Here is a 22,433-nt window from a genome sequence, read left to right as displayed (position 1 = left end):
AAAGCAATCCAGTCCCATGTTTCTTTTTTTATTTGGCTCTCCACGCAAGTATTTCCTTCTGCTAACTATTTGAGGAGCAGGGCGACAGAATGAGTTCACAGACCACCGGCCGGAAAATACGTTTTTGTTTGGATAACACCGTTTTCACCCATACTCTATCATGTGGACCTTGGATGAAAATACATTCTGCCACGGGAAGTATAGTCGCAAGTCCTTCAAAAAAAAAGCCGTCCCTATGCTAGCTACTTGACATTCACTAAGGGGAGGAGGAGCGCATCTTGGCTAAGTGTGCCTGTGTTGGTAGCTGCTGATGAGAACGTAGCCTGGCGTCCCGCTTACTTACCGGGTGGCCGTACGTAGCGGTGTATTTGGCTGGAGATTCTGCCGCGCCATTCGTCAGTCCCTACCGTTATGCTCTGTTTGTAGCAGACAGAAAGGAATTGTAGTTGTTGTACATCCATTTTTTGCAGATTTTACAGAGTTTTGTGTGTGAGTACTGGGGTAACAGTGTACCGTCGTGCTGGTGATAGTGATGAAAGTGTTCCTGGTCTCCCAGGAATTCGTGAAAACAGAGGTTTTGTGGTGAAGTCGTTCTATAACAATAATGGTAAACGACCTTTTTTGGGGAGCCATAGCACATTCATATTGTTAATGGGACTTCATTCCCATCAATGTTGATTTTTGCTTAAGCATTAAAATTTTGCATGAAAACGGGTTGAAAGTTTAGCGGAGTAATAAAAAAATAATAAAATTTTTAAAAAATACAATTTATTAATCGTTCATTTCATAGAGATGTCCAGAATATTATAAGAATCACAATTTACACCCAAAGACCTTCCCTAGGAAAAAAAAAATGCTCAACCATCAAAATTAAAAGGTTAAGGTTGCGACAGTATCGCTGAACCTTGAACCCGTTTCTGGTGTTTTAATATGTAGCGTGAGAACACCTTACGTCACGCAACCCCTCATTTAACCCCTACAATATTCACATCTTCGTCTTACCGCTCAGCAACAACAGAATCAGTTCCTTGTTTTCCTTCTTGCTCGACTCCACAAGTCATTCAGTTCCCATAGCTTGGCTGGGACTGCCGGCCTGCCTGTATATGTACATTACTGTATGTGACGCCTTGTGCATCTACCATACCTTGTGTATGTATGTATATGTGTATTTGAGTCTGTGCATCCACCAATCCATATGTATTCGTGGGGGATATCTGCACACAACAAGGATGGGGTTGTGAAGGGCTAAAGTGCAGGATTCCTGCAGTCTCCCCTTGCTGCTGCTGAATATAAAGTACCCGCCTTTTGTGCTTACCTTCAGCAAAACTTTTACGTGTCTTTTTTTTTTTTTTTTCAAACTAATTGTGCAAGTTATGAAAGCATTAGCTTACTAATGATTTGCCTTGTTAAGTAATGTCTTAAAAGGTATTGATAATTTTAATACTTTCAAAGCGAGTTTCCCCCAATCTACTTAGATATCATTGATAGGTTTGGCAAAATCTCGGATATTTTTATATTTTTTACACGATGTAGTGCTGCCTACTTCCTACTTCACCTTTTATCATTCATTGTCTCTCTGCCCTCCTGTCTTCCTGCTTCTTCCATCTTTCCTGTCACTTTTTATTACTTTGATTTCCCTTTCAGGTGGCTGTACATACTGTAGAGTGACACATCAGTTGGTTTCCTATGAGCCAGGTGGTAACCATATAACCAACTTGTTTCTTATATGTCAAGGGGGTTGGCAGAGGGATAGTGCCCCTCCCAGTAAAACTAACTCAAGGTCAAATGGCTACCTCTTACGGGATTATGGCATCTGGCTATAGATAGATATACAGACAGACATCAAGGGATATGAATTTAACGAGGTGAGAAACAAACAAACTAGAACGTTATTGCTTTGACTAGTTAAGTAATATATATATCTTTTGTCTCTGGCACAGTTTTGAGATAATTTGCAGTTGAATATAATGTTGCATGCTTGTGCAGTTACCATGAGCATTACTTTTACATGTCACTGGTTTCGAACTAATGAAGCGAGTTACAAATGCACTGGATTATTATTGATTTTCATTTTTTAGTTAGATATTTTATGGCTCTTGACATAGTTTTAGATGATTTAAAGTGTAATTTCAATCAGCTTTATCAACAGGTTTGTAGGGTCTTGACGTCTTTACATGCCGTGGGTGCTGAACTAAGGAAGTGAGATAGTAACCAGTATGCTGCTAAATATATATTATTGGCGTGGTGCAATTACGGTCAAGTAACTCTTCGTGTCTGAAGTTTTGAATAAATAACCAAGTTACGAGTCCACTTGTTTCTTATTATATAGTCTCACAAGATGTATTAGTTTTTAACACACTACTCGTTTAGGGTTCAAAACTTATAAAGTCAGATTTCAGTTGGGCTGTTTGACGATGAATTTGGTCAGAACTGTGATAAATTTTATGAACACAGCTTCGAGAAACTGTAAGAGAACAGCATTAGAGTTACAATTGCTTCCAACCAAATTGATTATTGTTATAGGCAGTATACAAGAATTCTTTAGGATTTTACATTACTGCATGTGGTTTCATGGCTGACATTTCAGACAAATGAAATGTCATTCTAACCACAGTTTTTAAAGTGATGATAAGTTTCAGCGTTCGAAAATGGTGAAACTGAAAATCCAAGAAATAAGACTTTCTATCTATCTATCTATCTATTGCCAGACGGCTCAATCCCGTTTGGGGTGGCCACAAACAAATCGCCTCCAAGTTGCCCTGTCCCCCGCCATTTCACTGCCCTGCTCCCAACTCACACCCCCCTCTCTCATATACCTCTCCACCCCATCCCTCCATCTCATCCTCGGCCTCCCCCTCCCTCTTCCCCCCTCCACCTCACTCACATACACTCTCTTCGTCAGTCTTTCACCCTCCATCCTCTCCACATGGCCAAACCACCTCAGTGTGTTCCTCATAACGCTTCCTATCACATCCACATCCACACCACAACGCTCCTTTATATCCTCATTCGTCAGCCTGTCTCTCCACGTGACTCCACAGGCTCCTCTTAAATAACTCATTTCCACTGCTCTCACTCTTGACTTGTGTCCTTCCAACAATGTCCAAGCTTCACTTCCGTACGTTAGAGTTGGTATCACAATACTGTCATGTAGTGGCTTTTTCACTTCCATGCTCACTTCCCTGTTTCTTATCAGTGCTTTCAAGGAACCAGCAACCTTTCTTCCCTGCTGTAACCTTTCAAGCACTTCACCCTCCAAACCTCCATCCTTACTCATCACACTACCCAAATACTTAAACGTACTCACATTTTCCAGTTCCTCACCGTCCAACCTCGCTGTACATTCACTAACTTCACCTCTCTCAAAGACCATCACTTTACTCTTCCCTACATTCACCTTTAGGTTCCGTTTCTTACACACTCTCTCAAACTCATCCACCAAGCCTTGCAGCTCCCCTTCGTCTTCACTCAACAACACAGTATCATCTGCAAACAACAGTACAGGGAGTTTCCAGACTTTAAAATCTAAAATTAAACAAAATGCATAACCTTATACAAATCACAGAAACTCGTGTATTTCAGTACAGTTTCTCAGTTTCCCAAACAAAGTGATTTATTCCAAGTGTCACACCAGCCAGGATTGTAGTTCGATGAGCAGGATCGGGTTCACTTCTTTGGTGTGGGTGTGGGGTTGAATTCTAGCTGATGGAAATTGTGGATGTATTCACTTAGGTACGAGAGAGAGAGAGAGAGAGAGAGAGAGAGAGAGAGAGAGAAACCTATTTTGCTATTTTTGGAAGTGCACCTTTTTTTTTTTTTTTGCCTCCGGCCTTTTAGTTTTTCTTTTTTTTTTTCGTAAGAATATAAGACCAGCAAGGGTTATGATTGATGTTGCTGATGATGGTGATTGTGACAGTGGTGGTTGTTGGTAATAGTGTTGGGAATGGTGATAACAGTGGTGGAAGAGGAGGGGAGTGTGAAGGAAAAGGAAGAGGAGTGGGCGCCATATATCAGAAGCAAGGAAGAGATAGGATGGTGTATTGTGTGATCAGCCACCAGACACTTATTGGTGGTTTGCTTTGTGCTGCCTTAGACCAATTGTGTGCTGACTAATGCCAGTCCTGTGTGCCCTGAGAGAGAGAGAGAGAGAGAGAGAGAGAAACTGTAAAACTATGCAGAAAGTATTAAAAAAAAAAGTTTGTTAAAGAAGACAGAAAGATATTGTGATCAGGTTGCACTGCCTCCGCCTGGCCATCAAGGCTTATATATAGGTAAAGTTTGGTGTGGTGTGGGAGTGCGGAGGCGGCTGCCTTTGATTGTGTTTGGCACACTTTCACCTTCATGGAATTATGTACCTCTGTTCCGTGAAGTTTTATTACCAGCGCCGAAGACGTAGCTGTTGTGAAAAATTACGTTTTTGTGTGTGTTGATGTACGTGTCAGTGTTAGTACGTTTTTGTGTGAGTGTGTCACCCCAAAGTGGATGTCTCCAGATTCTTTAAACTAACTGTACAAATGACATACCAGAATGTACAAAGAAGGATACCCAAACAACCTTTGTATTTGCAATTAAAAATTTAATTCCGAATATCAGATATAAACCCCATTTAAATTTACACAATTCCCTAATGGAACACATTTAGCTACCTACGAAAGCATACAGTATATATCGGTATATATATATATAAACCTCTCCCTACAACAGGGACTTAGCAACACACACACATACACAACACTACAGGGAAACCAATTAGGATAACATACACCCAAATACCATACTTATTACTGTCCCACTTCAAAGCAACACCGCAGTCCCCCACACAATAACCCCCTGGGACCTGAAACAGACTAACGGTGTATGAACTCGTACACCTCGCAGGGTATCAGCTACCTTTAAACTACCAGAGTCTCGGACTCTGATACAGCCAAACCTAGACACAATAACATAGCATATTAATACCAGACAATATGTAAATAACCAAAAGGATTGTGCTACCTGAGCTACACAACAACTGCTGCCCTTCCACCGCCTCCACTGAACACTGTCACTCGCACTGAATTACTCGACTGCTTTATAATCTCAGCACTTAACTGGGGATCCCCTTAGCCAATGTAAATCCCGTCATACACCCAAGGTTCACCATAACACTAGCACCAGTAACGAGGCAGCAGGAGGCGCGGCACAGTCCGGGCAACAGCTGGTATGGAACTGCCAGGCCACTCTTCCTTCTCTCTCTCCTCAGCTCGGTAACTGATTACCAAAATAGATTTGTATACATACGAGATACACCAAATCATTAACTAATGGTTCATACTTTTGCTTGCATTAAATAATTCCAAATACACACAACTCATTAAACTAACGAAAACCATTTGACAATATGAACAGAACAATTATTAAAGACTTATTAATCATTATCAGCTATTCTTCAAATATCTGAACCATCCAACCAATTTTGAAACAGGTACTCGACTCGTCTTCATAAAGCATACCGCCATAAATGAACCCTGGAAATATATATATGAAATAGTATCGAATTTATTAGACTACTCAAGGAAAAAAAAAAATCAAAACAAAACCAGCGGAAAAGTTGCTGACAATACCTCCCCATTTAAGAAGAAAATCTATTTTCTTATTACATTCTGCTCAAGTAATCAGCTCCTACATTTTCACTACCCTTAATGACCTTCATATTCAACGTGTATGGCTGCAGAAATAAGGCCCATCTCATCAACCTCCCGTTAAGGTTCTTAGCGGATTGCAAGTACACAAGTGGCTTATGATCAGTTTCCAAATTAAACGGGTGCCCATACAAGTATGCCTCAAACTTTTTTACACCCCACACTAGAGCAAGACATTCTTTATCTATAACTGAGTAGTTTCTCTCCCTGGGTAACAGTTTTCTACTTGCATACGCGACAGGTTTCTTCACTCCATCTTGCTCCTGCAGTAGCACAGCACCCAGTCCTTGGTCAGAGGCATCTGTTCGTAGAGTAAAGGGCCGATTCATATCTGGCAGCAACAACACAGGATCTCTGGAGATACGCAACTTCAATGTTTGAAATGCATTATTTTCCCTATCAGTCCATTCCAACACATTTGGTTTCTGTTTCCTAGTTAGTTCAGTGAGGGGAGCAGCAATGGTTGAGTAGTGGGGAATAAACCTTCTATAATATCCACTAAGTCCAAGAAAAGACCGGAGTTCCTTCTTTGTCCTAGGTGTGGGAGCTTCATTGATACTGGTTACTTTGTCCTTCATTGGTTGAAGCCTGTCACCCCCCACAACGTGGCCCAGATATTCCAAGCTGGCCATGCCCACATGGCATTTGGAGGGACGAGCTGTAATTCCTGCCTCTTTCAGCTTCCGTAACACCTCACCCAAAATGACCAAGTGTTCCTCCCACGTCTGTGTGTGGATTAATATGTCGTCCAAAAAGTGCTGTACTCCCGCCATACCTTGAAACACCTTCCTCATTAGCCGGTTAAAACTAGCTGGAGCGTTGACTAATCCGAAGGGGAGAACTTTGAACTGGAATAATCCTTTATCTGTTTGGAATGCAGTGTAGGGTTTACTATCCTCTTCTAGTGGGATCTGCCAGTATCCCTTACTCAAATCAATCTTCGTGAAAAACTTGCTTCCATTCAATACTCCAAAAATGTAATCTGGGTCAGCCATTGGTTCACAATCAAAAACAGTTAAGGCATTCAATTTCCTAAAGTCCAGACATATGCGGTTGGACGAATCTTTCTTTTTGACTACCACCATTGGTGTTGAAAAAGGCGAGTTAGAAGGCTCAATGATATCCCATTTTTTCATCAGTTCTATCTCCTCATTTATGGATTCTCTTAAAGCATATGGAATGGTATAGGGTCGAGATCTCACTATCTGTGGTTGGGTTAGCTCTATCTTATGCTCAAGCAAAGATGTCAAGCCAGGTTTACTGGACAATACTGGACTATATCTTTGCAGAAGTTCTCTTACTTTGGTTTGCTGCTCCGTAGATAGATATGGGTTGATGTGTACATCGGTGTAGGACTCCTTACCCTGTAACCCGGGCAGAACCAAATCTTCACTCCCGTAGTCTTCCTCATCTTCGATTACAGCCCCAACATCATCTGTTCCTGAATTACCATTCTGCCTGGTGAAATAATACTTGAGCATATTGGCATGAAACACTTTAAATTTCCCATTAATTTCTATTTCGTAATCCATTTGACCTTTCCTACGTTGGATGGTGTATGGACCTTTCCACTGTAGAAGCAATTTATTATTTGCAGTTGGGAGCAAAACCAATACTTTGTCCCCAATAGAAAACTTTCTCTCTTTGGCATTCCTGTCAAAATAACGTTTATACTTAGTTTTTGACTTTTCCAGCTGTTCCTTTGCTAGTCTACACGTCTCCTCCAATCTTTCTCTCAGGTTAAAAACGTATTGGTAGCTAGTAAGCACTTCTCCTTCCTGTTTTTCCTTGTCCCATAGCTCCCTCAAAATACTAAGGGGGCCCCTAACTGTCCGCCCATACAAAAGTTCAAAAGGGGAGAACCCTAGGCTAGCCTGGGGAGCCTCCCTGTAGGCAAAAAGAACAGCGGGAAGGTACCTATCCCATAACTTTGGCTGTTCAGCACAGGTTTTTTTCAACATATGCTTAAGTGTTCCGTTATACCTCTCAACCAGTCCATTTGCCTGTGCATGATAGGGAGTAGTGGGAAGATGACGAATGGAAAGCAACCTCCTTACCTCTCCCATCATATCAGAAGTGAATTGAGAGCCTCTGTCAGAAACAATTTCTTCTGGTACACCCACCCGTGAAAATATCTCCAGCAGAGCCTCTGCCACGGTCTCTGTGTCCACCTTACTCAATGCCACTGCTTCAGGATATCGAGTGGCATAATCCACCAGGGTCAAAATGTAGCGCTTACCGGACTCACTTCTGGGTTCAATGGGCCCCACCAAATCCACTGCCACTCTCTGAAAGGGTGTATCAATCAAGGGAACCTCACCTAATGGTACTTTACCCACCTTCCCTTTGGGAACTGTACGTTGGCAAATGTCACAGGATAAACAAAATCTTTTAACATCAGCCCCCATTCCAGGCCAAGCAAACTCCTGTTCTATCTTTCCCAACGTTTTATCACTTCCCAAATGTCCTCCAAAAGGCGATTCATGGGCAATACTCATCACCATCTCTCTAAATTTCGTAGGTAAAACCAATTGTTTTATATCCTTCCCTTGAACACACTTTGTCCTAAATAACAAACCCTTTTCCACAGAGAAACTAGCTTTCTTAACGGTTTGAAACCCAGAAGGGTTATCTTGTGCATATTTGAGCCAACAGCGTAATTGTTCGTCATCCTGCTGGGCCTCCTTCATGTCTTGTGCATCCAGTTGCAAGTTGTCCACAACTTTTAACTTCTTTGTGGTACGAGTTCTCTGGGATGCTGCCCTGGTTGCAACGGCATGGCTCTCTAGTAGACTTTCTAATTTTGTAGCACCTGCAATATTCCCAATTATTAATTCATAAACTGGATCATCCATGCAAACTGCCTCCACTTGTCCCGTGTAGTATGGAGTTTGAACTTCAAATTTTGCCAGCGGATGCTGTTCCACCTGTCCATTGACGAGTCTCACCTTCCTTTGCTGTCCCGTGAAGCACTCATTCGGTACCAGTCCTTTCTTTACTACTACCGTACTGCATCCCGTGTCGCGCAGTACATCCACCGCATGGCCACACACAAACCCTTTGGACACTGGCATCCTCGCTAAAGCACTCACTACGTCTACTGTCTGTCCACACAGTTGATTCCTGGAAGTCTCGTCCTCACTGCCTGGGTTAGAATCAGTCTCTGTACAGAGATTCACTTGTGGTCGACTCCTGTAACCTGTACTCGCATTACATTGTCGTGCCTGATGACCTGGTTTCCCACATTTGAAACACAATCCTTTCTCTACAAATAATGTCCTCTTATTACTTTGTTCCTCACTGTGTTGCACTGCAGCATCGGGTTTCTTTACCCCTGAAGAGGAGCAGCATGGTGTACGGGCATTCTGTAGTAATCCACCATGAGCTCGGACAAAACCTTCTGCAAGATTTATCATCTCCTGCAGGTTCTGTGGTGTTCGTTCTCGTAGATATACCTGCAAGTTTTTTCCACAACAATCAAGAAATTGTTCTGCTACAATTAATTCACACACCCCTTCGAATGATTTATCTGTATTAGATAACTCTATCCACCTGCTTAACAAATTTTGCAGCCTAGTTATAAATTGTGATACTTTCTCAAAACTTTGTGGTTTTGCCGTACGAAATCTCTTCCGAAATCCTTCTTCCGTGCACTCAAATCGGTCCATAAGAGCAGTCTTAACACACCCATAATGCACAGCTTCCTCCGCACTGAGTCTTGAATACACCTCCAGTGCAAGGCCCTTTAGATAGGAACTGAGTAACACTGCCCACCTATCCTCTGGCCATCCCACAGCCCTAGCAAAAATTTCAAATCGTCGTATATATGAATCCATGTCGTCCGTTTTCTCGTCAAAAGGCGGCAGTGAAGGACCTTTAACTTGCATCTGTACCAACGACGGCTCTAACACTTCCGCCACCCCCTCCTGAGTTGACTGAGTAACCATCTGACCCCTAGTCTGAGCAAGTCGCTCTTCCAAGTCCAATCGCTCTTTTAATTGTCTTAGCCTCTCTTGCTCCATTTCTAATTGGTCCTTGTCCTCCTGTCGTCGTTCTGCCCTTTCTGCTCTCCTATTCTGTTCAACGTAACTTCTTTCAGCTTCAATAAAACTTCTTTCAGCTTCAATAAATTTTCTCAGCTCTTCTCCTTCATATCCCAACTCCTTTCCTAAACTGACCAAAGTCCCAAGGTCAGACATTTTGAGGTTAATACTGTTAGCACTCAAACCCCACAAATCCTCTTTGTAAATTCTGGTATCCTGGCGAGGTCGCCATATGTCACCCCAAAGTGGATGTCTCCAGATTCTTTAAACTAACTGTACAAATGACATACCAGAATGTACAAAGAAGGATACCCAAACAACCTTTGTATTTGCAATTAAAAATTTAATTCCGAATATCAGATATAAACCCCATTTAAATTTACACAATTCCCTAATGGAACACATTTAGCTACCTACGAAAGCATACAGTATATATCGGTATATATATATATAAACCTCTCCCTACAACAGGGACTTAGCAACACACACACATACACAACACTACAGGGAAACCAATTAGGATAACATACACCCAAATACCATACTTATTACTGTCCCACTTCAAAGCAACACCGCAGTCCCCCACACAATAACCCCCCTGGGACCTGAAACAGACTAACGGTGTATGAACTCGTACACCTCGCAGGGTATCAGCTACCTTTAAACTACCAGAGTCTCGGACTCTGATACAGCCAAACCTAGACACAATAACATAGCATATTAATACCAGACAATATGTAAATAACCAAAAGGATTGTGCTACCTGAGCTACACAACAACTGCTGCCCTTCCACCGCCTCCACTGAACACTGTCACTCGCACTGAATTACTCGACTGCTTTATAATCTCAGCACTTAACTGGGGATCCCCTTAGCCAATGTAAATCCCGTCATACACCCAAGGTTCACCATAACACTAGCACCAGTAACGAGGCAGCAGGAGGCGCGGCACAGTCCGGGCAACAGCTGGTATGGAACTGCCAGGCCACTCTTCCTTCTCTCTCTCCTCAGCTCGGTAACTGATTACCAAAATAGATTTGTATACATACGAGATACACCAAATCATTAACTAATGGTTCATACTTTTGCTTGCATTAAATAATTCCAAATACACACAACTCATTAAACTAACGAAAACCATTTGACAATATGAACAGAACAATTATTAAAGACTTATTAATCATTATCAGCTATTCTTCAAATATCTGAACCATCCAACCAATTTTGAAACAGGTACTCGACTCGTCTTCATAAAGCATACCGCCATAAATGAACCCTGGAAATATATATATGAAATAGTATCGAATTTATTAGACTACTCAAGGAAAAAAAAAAATCAAAACAAAACCAGCGGAAAAGTTGCTGACAGAGTGTTGATGTACGTGTCAGTGTCAGTACGTTTTTGTGTGTGTTGCTGTATGTGTCAGTACGTTTTTGTGTGAGTGTTGATGTATGAGTCAGTACGTTTTTGTGTGAGTGTTGATGTATGTGTCATTGTCAGTACGTTTTTGTGTGAGTGTTGATGTATGAGTCAGTACGTTTTTGTGTGAGTGTTGATGTATGTGTCAGTGTCAGTACGTTTTTGTGTGAGTGTTGATGTATGTGTCAGTGTTAGTACGTTTTTGTGTGAGTGTTGATGTATGTGTCAGTGTTTGTACGTTTTTGTGTGAGTGTTGATGTATGTGTCAGTGTTTGTACGTCTTTGTGTGAGTGTTGATGTATGTGTCAGTGTTTGTACGTTTTTGTGTGAGTGTTGATGTATGTGTCAGTGTTTACAAAGTAGCTCATGAAGGCCTGATTCAGTTTGGGTCAGAATTGGTGCATGTGTTGTGTGTTGGTCAGGGAAGAAGTAATGTAATTTTGGTGCAGAGTAATCAGAGGGCAAGGTCGCTGGTTAAGGTTAAGCTGTAGCAGCAGCGTTGCTATGCTGTCTGAACATTGTTTTGTATTTAGTTCATTGTGTGTGTGTGTGTGTGTTCATTACCAAGTAAACACCGCAGTAGGACCGTAAATGGAGGAAGAGATAGTATACGTAAATACTTGATTGACAGGTACGATAATACATGTAGATTTTCTGTGTATCCACATCTGAGCATACATAAACCTGACACTCCGTCCCTTAAGATCCAGCAGCCTTTATTTGTCCACACACACACACACACACACACACACACACACACACACACACACACACACACACACACACACACACACACACACACACACACACACACACACACACACACACACACACACACACACACACACAAAATGTATATATAATAAGGGTGGTGTAACTGCAGGTACATAATCTTGGCCTAGTCCATTAATCTCACAAGTCTACTGTATATCCACAAGCCCCTGTGAGCGGAATAAATCTGGAGGGAAAATATGTGTGTTGTCCAGTAGGTGATGGTGGTGTGGCGGTGGTGGGTTATTCATGAGGACAGGCTTATTGGACCTTAGATCACACCAATGGGGTCTGGGGTTAAATGTGGCTGTGTAATACACCGTGCCAGTGAATAAGTGTTTGCATGGCCACGACACAGGGTGTACCGGTATACAATCGCTTAAAGATAAGGTGTATCTACACATGAGCCACGGTCGTGTACTACACCCTGCCAGTAAATAAGTGTTTGTATATCCTCTAGTGTGGGTGTACTGGTATATAATATAGATATGTAACGTCTACACATGACCAAAGGTGGATGTGTCTTATCCACAAAGGTGGCACACAACCATTTTGGGCTTTCTAGTGAAGATTATACTATTACCGGTACTTTATGTGGATAGCATTGAAAACGGCAATAAACTGAAGTATTGTAATTTTCTAACTCAGATTACACACACTCCGAAACGTTAGGGGTGTAAGGACTTTTTTTTTCTCTCATTAACCCTTTCAGTTACATTACGTTTAAATCAGCACGGTGACGTTTTTTTTTTTTTTTTTTTTTTATTATTATTGACACCCTTAGACGAATTTATTTATCTTTAGGAGGAATATCGAGTAGTGAAGGGGTAATGAACACTATATATATTCAGCTTCTTCCTTTCAAAAAATCTACCGGAAACTGAAGAAAATGTAGAAAAAAAAAAACTGTACGTCACGGGAATGAAGCAGCTAAAATTACTGTTCTCACTGCTAGAGGTGATATTCAGGTGTTGGTAGACACTGTATCCGCATTATGGTATTATTTTGACCATCAGTAATTTTCGGCCCGACTTGGACCATTTATATACCTGGATTTATCATTGTCGGGTCAAAACTGTTATGTCCGTACAGTAAACAGTTTCAGTAGGTGTGTATAATTTTTCCCTTTTTATAAATCCATGCTACTTTGAACGATGGTGTTGTAAGGGAGGTGAATGCAAGAGTTTTAGGTGGTCTGAGTCTGGTAAATGTTGATGGTGGAGATTGGAATCTGAAGCAGCTGCTGTTTGCAGATGATACTGCACTGGTGACTGATTCAGAGGAGAGATTGAGACAGTTGGTAGAGGAGTTTGGAAGGGTGTGTGAAAGGAGGAATTTGAAAGTAAATGAGAATAAGAGTAAAGTGATGAAGTGTACGAGGTTGATAGATGGTAGGGGGATGAATATAGTTTTGAATGGTGAGTTGCTTGAGGAGGTAGATTGTTTTAAATATCTAGGGTCACATGTTGCTGTGGATGGAAGAATAGATGCAGAAGTGAAGCTTATAATAAATGAAGTAGGAAAGGTGCTGGGAGGAATGAAAAAAGTATTTAAATGTCGTTCGCTTAGAATGGATGTAAAGAGAAGGCTGTATGAGGGTGTTGTGGTACCGACTGCATTATATGGGGCTGAAACATGGAATATGGGTGTAGCAGAGAGGAAAAGTTTGAATGTAATGGAGATGAGGTGTCTGAGGAGTATGTGTGGAGTGACGCGTATGGATCGGGTGCGAAATGATGAAGTGCGAAGGAGAACTGGAGTTGTTCGGGAGATGGCTGGCAGAGTTGAGCAGAGGGTGTTGCGATGGTTTGGGCATATGGAGAGAATGGATAATGAGCGATTGGTGAAAAAGATAACTAGATCTGATGTGAGAGGTGTAAGGCTGAGAGGAAGACCACGAATAGGATGGATGGACAGTGTGAAGAGAGCGCTGGATGCGAGAGGGATGTCTGTTGAGCAAGGAAGAGTGGCTGTGCGTGACAGAAATAAATGGAGAGAAATTGTGAATGAATAAGTGATGACGCAGCCCTGAGGGGATATTCTCCCGCATTTGGTCTGATCAGCTAGTCAGGTCAGGTGCGGGTAAGGGGATGGGTCTGTTATGATGTGGCAGGGGTAAACCAGTTCTGCTGTCGGGCCCTGCTGCGGATGTCACTGATTGCATTGCGCAGTTGACCCTGGTGCGGTGTGGTGCGGTGAGGATCTGTCCGTTCTCCCCTTTGGGGCTAAGATGCGAATGAATGTGTTTGAATGGATGAGTAAATGGAGAGTGTGTCGTCTTGTCTCGGCTACCTCCCTTTCCTTGGGGGAAGCAGCCTAGGTATATAGATAGATAGATAGACTTTGAACGAGACCTGTCTGTCTTTCAGGGCGCCTGATCCCAGTAATTATCCACGACAGCCATTGCAAGAACACCTCAAGCGTTCTACTGCTGCTTCTCACAAGTCACTCTCGCCTCTTCAAGCCTCCTTCATACACATCCCAAGTTTGTCAGGGTGAGTAAGCAGCCTTTGTTACTCCAATTGTCATGTCCATAATGGATATAAAGTTAGTTATTACCAGAGAAATTAGTTATTATTGTCTTTACAGACATATTAAAGTTTTTATATCAACATACAGGCTTCACATATCACATGGAAAGCTTCGTCTTGTTAGACATTAGCCATGTTTGTCTTCTCTTATGTATCGGTTTTTACACCAACAAGCAGACATCATAACAGTACGTGGAAGGCTTGGTATGGTTATGTTAGTCCTGCTGTGGCGTCCTCTTTGATTATTTAAGTAGTTACTCAAAGGGAAATGAATCGTGGTTATCTTATCCCATACATTTCAGTTTTTATGCTAAGTAGCAGACCACACATTATAAGGAAAGGTTGGCCTAATAATGTAACTCCTACATTGGCGTCCTCATTGATTAATTTGTTACTGCGAGATGGATTAGTCATGTTTGTTTGATGTATGTAGATCAGTTTTTATACACGTTTTATGGAAACCTCTGTCTTATCACGTCATTGAGGTTTGTATTATCAGATACCTTTTTTTTCTTATTTTTTAACTTACAGTAAAAAAACATAAACAAAAAGCATAAACAAGCATTATTTACACAACTCCAGCGCAAGGGTTGGTTGTGAAGTGTTTGATTTGTGTGTGAAGGCTAAAGGTGATTCGGTTGAAGTAGCTATACCGGATAATTATACTACCCCAAGACACCACAGCATACTTCATAGGTCAGTTGTATTATAATAGAAAATCCTACTCTTAAAGAAAGAGTGACACCTGGTGGTAGCAAAGAATATAAATAAAATGAAAATGGAAGTAAATGATGTCATCGTACTAGAGATTCAATGCGTGAAAAACCAAAGAAGATAAAGGGACGTAGCAGCTCAGAGGTTTGACCCCAGATCCAGTGCAGCAGTGTTAAGAATGTCAGAGGTGTTGACATTGAGTTGCCCCAAGCACGATGTGGCGACAGGTGAGTGGTGGAGAGAGAGAGAGAGAGAGAGAGAGAGAGAGAGAGACTATAAGCAGGAAGAGTTTAGGAGTATGTGGGGGTGTTGGTGTGAACTGATTAGTTTGAGAGGCGAGAAGAGGAAGAGGGGAATGTATGAGATAAATGAGATACATTTGCCTTTACTCTGGAAATAAGTAGATGATTCCCCCCCCCCCCCCCGCCTCATTAATTCGAGGGATTGTGCTGTGAACCTTTGTAAATTGGTGATGAACTGGTCATGTTTGTTGTTGTTGTGGCTCACTTCAAGACAGTGTTGTCAGTATCCACACTGTGTCCAGTACGTGGTTTATCTGACCATTTTGTGTAATATATGGCAACACAGAAAACATTTTCCCATTACACAAGTACAGCTACAGTACAATACGCCACCCCACACCACACCACACCACACCACACCACACTACACCACACCACACCGCACTGCGACTTACCACACCACACCACACCACACCGCACTGCAACTTACTACACCACACCACACCACCACACCGCACTGCAACTTACTACACCACACCACACCACCACACCACACCACACCGCACTGCGACTTACCACACCACACCACACCGCACTGCGACTTACCACACCACACCACACCACATCGCACTGCAACTCACCACACCACACCACACCACACCACACTACACCACACCACACCGCACCGCACCGCACCGCATCTCACCACACCACGCAACACTGTACCTCACCGCACCGTACCACACTACAGTCACACACTACACAACACACCAACTACACACTACACTACAGAAACGCTTATGAAGTAAAACAATCATCCAGTCATCCAGCCCAGCACAAAAAGACCTTTCAGAAAAATAATAAAAGCCCCTGGGCCTAAAAATACACAAATTTGGGTATTTCCTCATCTCTACATTTTTTTTTGTTTTTCGATATCAAAACCACCCTTTTGTAATTTTTCTGTTACTTACGGGATTATATTTCATTGTGTGGCGATAAACGTTACATGTGGATATCTGTTCGAGAGAGAGAGAGAAAGAGAGAGAGAGGAGATACTACACATGAAGCAAGGGAAAGAGAGAGAGAATGAAGTAAAGCAGGAGGGGATAATGATGAGAGTGGGAGGAGACATAATGGAGAAGAGAGTGGGAGGAAACATATAAAGGGAAAAAGGAGGAAGAGGAAGAATGGAGATCAGTGCAAAGAGAAAAGGGAGAGAGGAAGGAGGAATGGAAAGAACGATGGAGATAAATGTAAGAGGAGGGGAGGAAGAAACGAGGATGGGAAAGAAAAAGAACAGGGAAGAATTAGGAAAAAGGTGGATGGGAAAGAAAATTTGAGGGAAAGAAACGAGAAGAACATGAGAATGGGATATAAAGATGGAGAGAAAAGGAAGAGGGGGGAAAGGGGGAGAAGGAAAGAGTAAGATCGAGAGAACAGTAAGAGAGAGGATGAGGAGTAAGAGGGAAGGATAGAGAGCTTCAGTATGATAGGAAAAGAGGAGGTCGTGAAGAGGAGAAATACAGAGAAGGAAGAGAAGACTGGTAGATAAAATTAAGGGGAAGAGTAAGAAGAAACAAGGCGAAGAAGAGATAACGAAGATGAATGAGATGAAGTAGGGGGCGAAAGAGATGTAAAAGAAGGAAAGATCGTGAAACGAGAGAGAGACAGAGAGAGAGAGAATAATGGACCTGAGAATGAGTTCTTGAAACTGAGAAGGACAGAGAGAGACAAAGAGAGGGGGAATGGATGGATGAGATGGTTTGGTGGGAAAATAGGACCTTTGGGACCTGAGAGAGAGAGAGAGAGAGAGAGAGAGAGAGAGAGAGAGAGGGCGTAATGGAAGGATACAGAATAAATGAATGAAGTAATGAGGGAGGGAGGAAAGAGATGGAGTGAAGATGGTAGGTTGGGACGCCTGCCGTCGACTCACTTGACGTAGTGCTAGCTTTATATGACTGCACTTTGGTGTCATAACAATTGGTGTCCCGTAACTCATGAAGCACTTATCATGCAACGTGATGACTATATATCTAACCATTGGATTCCTGGTGGTGTAGTGGGTTAAGACGCTTCAGTCAGATTTGGCCCGAATGGGTATAAAGTCATGGGATAGTAGGGGTTTATTTCTGACATAGTGCCACTCAGGAATGACTGACTGGTCGCTTTGGTCTTAATTATCTGGACTGAATAGCCTAGCCCCAGGTCCCTACGCTCTTGAAGGAACAATACAGTGTAAAGTAATAAAAATGCGAGAAAGGAAAAGTGAGGGAGAGAAGGAAAGAAGGAAGGAAAACAGGAAGGAAGGAAGGATGGAAGGCAGGTGAGAGGCTAATTGAGATCTGGACAGGTATTAATGACACAATCCATGGACTCCACACTGACACCCCCTTTCCATCACCCTTCCGCCTTACCCTCCCGTTTCTCATATTCAAAACTGATGATATGTCCCCCCATCCAAAACTGTACCACCTGGGTCTTGGCACTAATTACGCTGCATTATTTGAGGGTTTTATTTCATGTGATTGTACACGTTGCTCGTACTTAATACAGACTTTTATTAAGGTTGGTGTGTGTGTGTGTGTGTGTGTGTGTGTGTGTGTGTGTGTGTGTGTGTGTGTGTGTGCCGTCCATACAGGGTTGTGTTGTGTCGGTAAAAGCCCAGATATCTTTCCACAGTGAATACAACTGTGTAAATATTGCTACACACCACACCACCACCACCATCTTAGAGTACACTTGGATGGACACAACTTTCACATCACACGCTACAATACCTCTCTCTCTCTCTCTCTCTCTCTCTCTCTCTCTCTCTCTCTCTCACACACACACACACACACACACACACACACACACACACACACACACACACACACATCTTCCTTCTCCTTCCTTCCTTCCTTCCTCCATTGCTTCCTCCCTCTCGTCTGTGTCATCTCTTTATCAAATATACTGTTCCATCTTTTTCCTTTCCTCATCACGTTTATCTTCACTTCTTTTTGCCCCTGCTTTCAGTGTCCTTCCCTCAGCACTTTTCAACAGCCTCATTCCTTTCTCAATCGCTCCCTCTCTAAACATCATTCCTTTCTGTCCAGCATCGCTTTTTCAAGGTCCAACAATATTCACGCCACACGCTGTTATTTTTACTTTGGCACAGTATATCCTGATTTAAGAGGTGTAAGTGCCCGAGGCCAGGCCGCCTTAGCCCAGTACATTAAGGAGAGAGAACCACCCTACTTCCCTAAATACCATTATGTGGACGTAAAAACAAACTCTAGTCTCTTCTTGGGTATGGAATATTGAACCTCCATGACCGTCACTGATTGGTACGTTCCAACCACTAGACCATCAGGCGCTTTAAAAATGTGTAAAGACTGGGTATTTGGTAAATAAGGGAAGAAAACTGTAAGTCAACGGGTGAGTAGAAATGTATGAGAGAGGAGATGGGGAGAGCCAGGAGAAAGTGGATTAAATGAGAGAGAGAGAGAGAGAGAGAGAGAGAGAGAGAGAGAGAAATTGTCAGGTGAGCTACTTGTGATAAATTACGTGGTTTTTGCTTCACAGATGGGCAGATTTAGTGCTGTTTTTTTGGGTGCGGTTGACCCTATTGGTATACATTGACCTTCCCCACCGAAGCTACACACACACACACACACACACACACACAGTTGGGTACGTAGTCTGTCAAAATACTCGCTGGGGCTCATCAGTGAAGCATTGAGGATGTAGTATTATATTCCACACACGCCTCCTACATTCACTTAGCAGACTGGCATGGTGGCAGAACATCACCCCTTCTGACATAATAGGCCTCAAATGTTTGGGGGGAGAGAGAGAGAGAGAGAGAATAAAATCCATCCCCATTAAACAGCGGATATAAATGCAAATAAATAACATAGGTAAAATTTGTTGAAGCGTCCGATGGGAAGGGAAATGACTGGGTAAGAAATACCGTTACTTTGGAGAGAGGGGAATGGTAATATCCTGTGTGAGGGGAAGGTGGTGAAGGAAGGGGAGGGAGGGTAAGGGACGGTAAAAGATGTGAGGGAAGGGGTAGGTGGGATAGATGTAGGAGAAGTGAAGAGATATGAAGAGAGGAAGTAACAGTGGTGAAGGAGGGAGGGGAAGTATAGTTTCAGGGAGTAGTTGGGTAGGATGATCTGTTTAAATGGAACGGGTTGGCCCTGGTAGTTAAGGTATAATGAAGACTGTGTCTAACCCCTACGGTTTCCAGAGTGTCTGCTGACCTCAGTACAATGGTCTGCAGGTCGCAAGAGTAAGAAATAAGTCGTGGCGAAAGAGGTACTGAAGGTTTTATCTAACCCTTCCTGTTTGAGAAATTATTATCTCCAAAAGCGACTAAAAACCTGTATAGGCAGCAATCATGAAACAAGAACTACGTCATCGTGATGAAGGGGTAAGAGTAACATTGGAGCCGCCCAAGCCCACGAGAATAACGTCACACTTAAGGAAAAAAGAATTTGTGGAGACTAATATAATTCTGAATTCCCTTTCTTTGGGATTAAGGTGGTGCTCTGCACTGGTCTCTCTCTCTCTCTCTCTCTCTCTCTCTCTCTCTCTCTCTTGGGATGCCCTCGTTTTCATCTCCGTGGCTATTAGCTGGGGCGTCTGCAGTGGAGAGAGAGAGAGAGAGAGAGAGAGAGAGAGAGAGAATATCGATGTTCTGAAGTTCGTCTTGACTGTAACTTCTCTGAGTTGAGGGGAAGGAGGGAGAGAGATTGATGGGAAACGAAGAGGGATGGAAAGTAGGGGAGGGGAGAGAAAAGAGGGAGGGAGAAAGACGAAGGGGTATGGTGAAATGGATGGGAAGAAGGGAATGGTGAAAGGAAGGGAAGAGGAGAGGAAAGAAAGGGGAAGTTAAAGTAAGGGAAGAGGAGAGGATGAAAAAGGAAGATGAAAAAAAAGGGAAGAGAAGAGGAAAAAAGGAGGATGTATGGAAAAGGACACATCGAGCCATAAATGGATGGAAAGGAAAGGGAGAAAGAAAGAGAAGAGAGGAGGAGAAAGGAAAGGGGAGGAAGGGTGGATAAAAGGTGTGTGTGTTGAGGGTAGGAGAGGGAATTTGGAGAGAAGGAGAGTGATAGGAGATGGAGGGTAGGAGGAGAGTGGGAGAGAGAACGGACAGTGGGAAGATAGAGGGATGGTGAACAGAAGGAAACAGTGAGAGGAGGAGGAAGGAGCAGAAGTAACTGGAGGAGGAGGAAGGAGCAGAAGTAACTGGAGGAGGAGGAAGGAGCAGAAGTAACTGGAGGAAAGGGAGGGGAACCAGAAGGGGGGGGGGACAGAAATGAGGCCGAGGATGAGACGCAGAGGAATTTTCTCTGGTAATGAAAGGCTTCGGGCCACATTTTTGGTAACCTCAATTGCAGTGGCCTGAAACTTAAAGGCATTTTGCACGATTGTCCTGACACCGATATTTAATTCTGTTGACTGGCATTATTTATGATGCTGCCATCACTCGTGTTACTGCCTCTCTGAGAACCACTACAAGCACCCTCATGTCATGTTCACCTGTTTATTAAGCTTCACCTGTATGTTTACCTGCTATTTCGGGCTCGCTAAGGAAGAGGTGTTGGGGAGCCTTCTAAACCGACGAGAATACAGGCCCAGATGTAGTCAGATTGGAGGGTAGATTTGACTATAGTTCATTCACTTTAAATTGGCGGTGATTTTCGTCCTTTTGCAACCTAATTCCCGTAACCCAGTGGCAGAATGAGACAGTACTGCGGCCGAATAATCACAGTTTAGCCATAATTTTGGTAGTTTGAAATGGCTACTCAGACGTTTTTATGTAGCTTTGAGGAGACATCTTGTGGTAAAAGGTTTAATGAACACCATACCCTATCGATCCTCACCATTGCTAAATTTTCTCCTGTCGTCTTTGCTCGGAGTAAATATAAAAGTGTAAGTTCATACGAGGTGGAGAGATGGGGTTGAGGAGTATATGAGGTAGGGGGGAGTGAGTTGAGGGGAGGGCAATCAAATGGTGGGTGACAGAGCGCCTTGGAGGCGTTTTGTCCACGGCCAACCTTTGTGGGATTAGGGCGTCGGGCTATAGATAGATAGAAGTTCACATCGTTATTAAAAAATAATAAACTGTCCGTATTATAGCTCCCTCCCCTTTTTATGGCAACGAGAATTTCGCTATCATATATTAAAAAAAAAAAAGGAGTAGAGTTATCAGTAATAGAATCAAATGACGTCATGGAAGTGAAGCGATAAGTATGCTATAAAGTGTGGTGTGTAGCCTGATTAGTTCCCGAAGGAGGTGACCTGGGTGATGGCCTTCCATTACCGTGTTTGATTACCAGAGAGAGAGAGAGAGAGAGAATTGCAATCTTTACTAAGTGGCCTGGACTTCACATTAATAGCATGACTTAAGCTACTCGTAAAAAGGAATGAGAGAGAGAGAGAGAGAGAGAGAGAGAGAGAGGATGAGGAAGTTTTCGGTGTGTGTGTGTGTGTGTGTGTGTGTGTGTGTGTGTGGCAGTATGGTAGGGTATATGGAATGTTATTTCTGGTGTTTGTGAAGCGTATGATGGATTTTACCCCTCATTGAAAGAAATGTATGTTGGGTCATGGCCTGCACTGCAGTGATATCACACACACACACACACACACACACACACACACTGTCTCTCTCTCTCTCTCTCTCTCTCTCTCTCTCTCTCTCTCTCTCTCGAGGTTCCGTTCATTTTCATAACAAGGACATTAATTTTTCCAGAGTTTAATTTTTCCTTTCATAGCAGCGACATTATTTTTTCCTATGTTCCAGTCCACCAGTCCTGTAGTAAGACAGTAAGAATCACTTAATAGAGTCATTAAGCCCTTTATGTGTCAATGGAAAGAATATATTTGGTGCCCTGGAGGATGGGTCTTAAGACAGGAGGAAATGAGGAGAGAGAGAGAGAGAGAGAGAGAGAGAGTTTAACCAGTTGTGTTTTAAAGTATATGTATGTGTTTTTTAAATTCATGTATAATCAGATTATGCAGTGTAATATAACATTGTTG

At 42.7% G+C, this 22,433-nt stretch overlaps 1 protein-coding gene across 1 annotated transcript in view; it reads right to left on the bottom strand.

Annotated features, from left to right (window-relative positions):
• LOC145418627 (uncharacterized) overlaps positions 1-22,433 on the bottom strand; it is a 49,341-nt gene that overhangs the window by 6,581 nt on the left and 20,327 nt on the right. The window contains exons 2-7 of the mRNA XM_080286992.1: positions 10,345-10,422; positions 9,575-9,854; positions 8,282-9,136; positions 7,739-7,969; positions 5,736-7,135; positions 4,853-4,930 (exon numbers count right to left, since the gene is read on the bottom strand). Of these exons, the coding sequence (XP_080143118.1) occupies positions 4,853-4,930; positions 5,736-7,135; positions 7,739-7,969; positions 8,282-9,136; positions 9,575-9,854; positions 10,345-10,422 (2,922 nt within the window). The remainder of the gene's footprint in view (positions 1-4,852; positions 4,931-5,735; positions 7,136-7,738; positions 7,970-8,281; positions 9,137-9,574; positions 9,855-10,344; positions 10,423-22,433) is intronic.

The sequence above is a fragment of the Coenobita brevimanus genome, chromosome 115 (assembly GCF_032717465.1).
Source record: "Coenobita brevimanus isolate Jiangsu-jjx chromosome 115, ASM3271746v2, whole genome shotgun sequence".
Classification (NCBI taxonomy): domain Eukaryota; kingdom Metazoa; phylum Arthropoda; class Malacostraca; order Decapoda; family Coenobitidae; genus Coenobita; species Coenobita brevimanus.
Note: the sequence above shows the minus strand (reverse complement) of the source record. Positions and strands in the feature narration are given on the sequence as shown.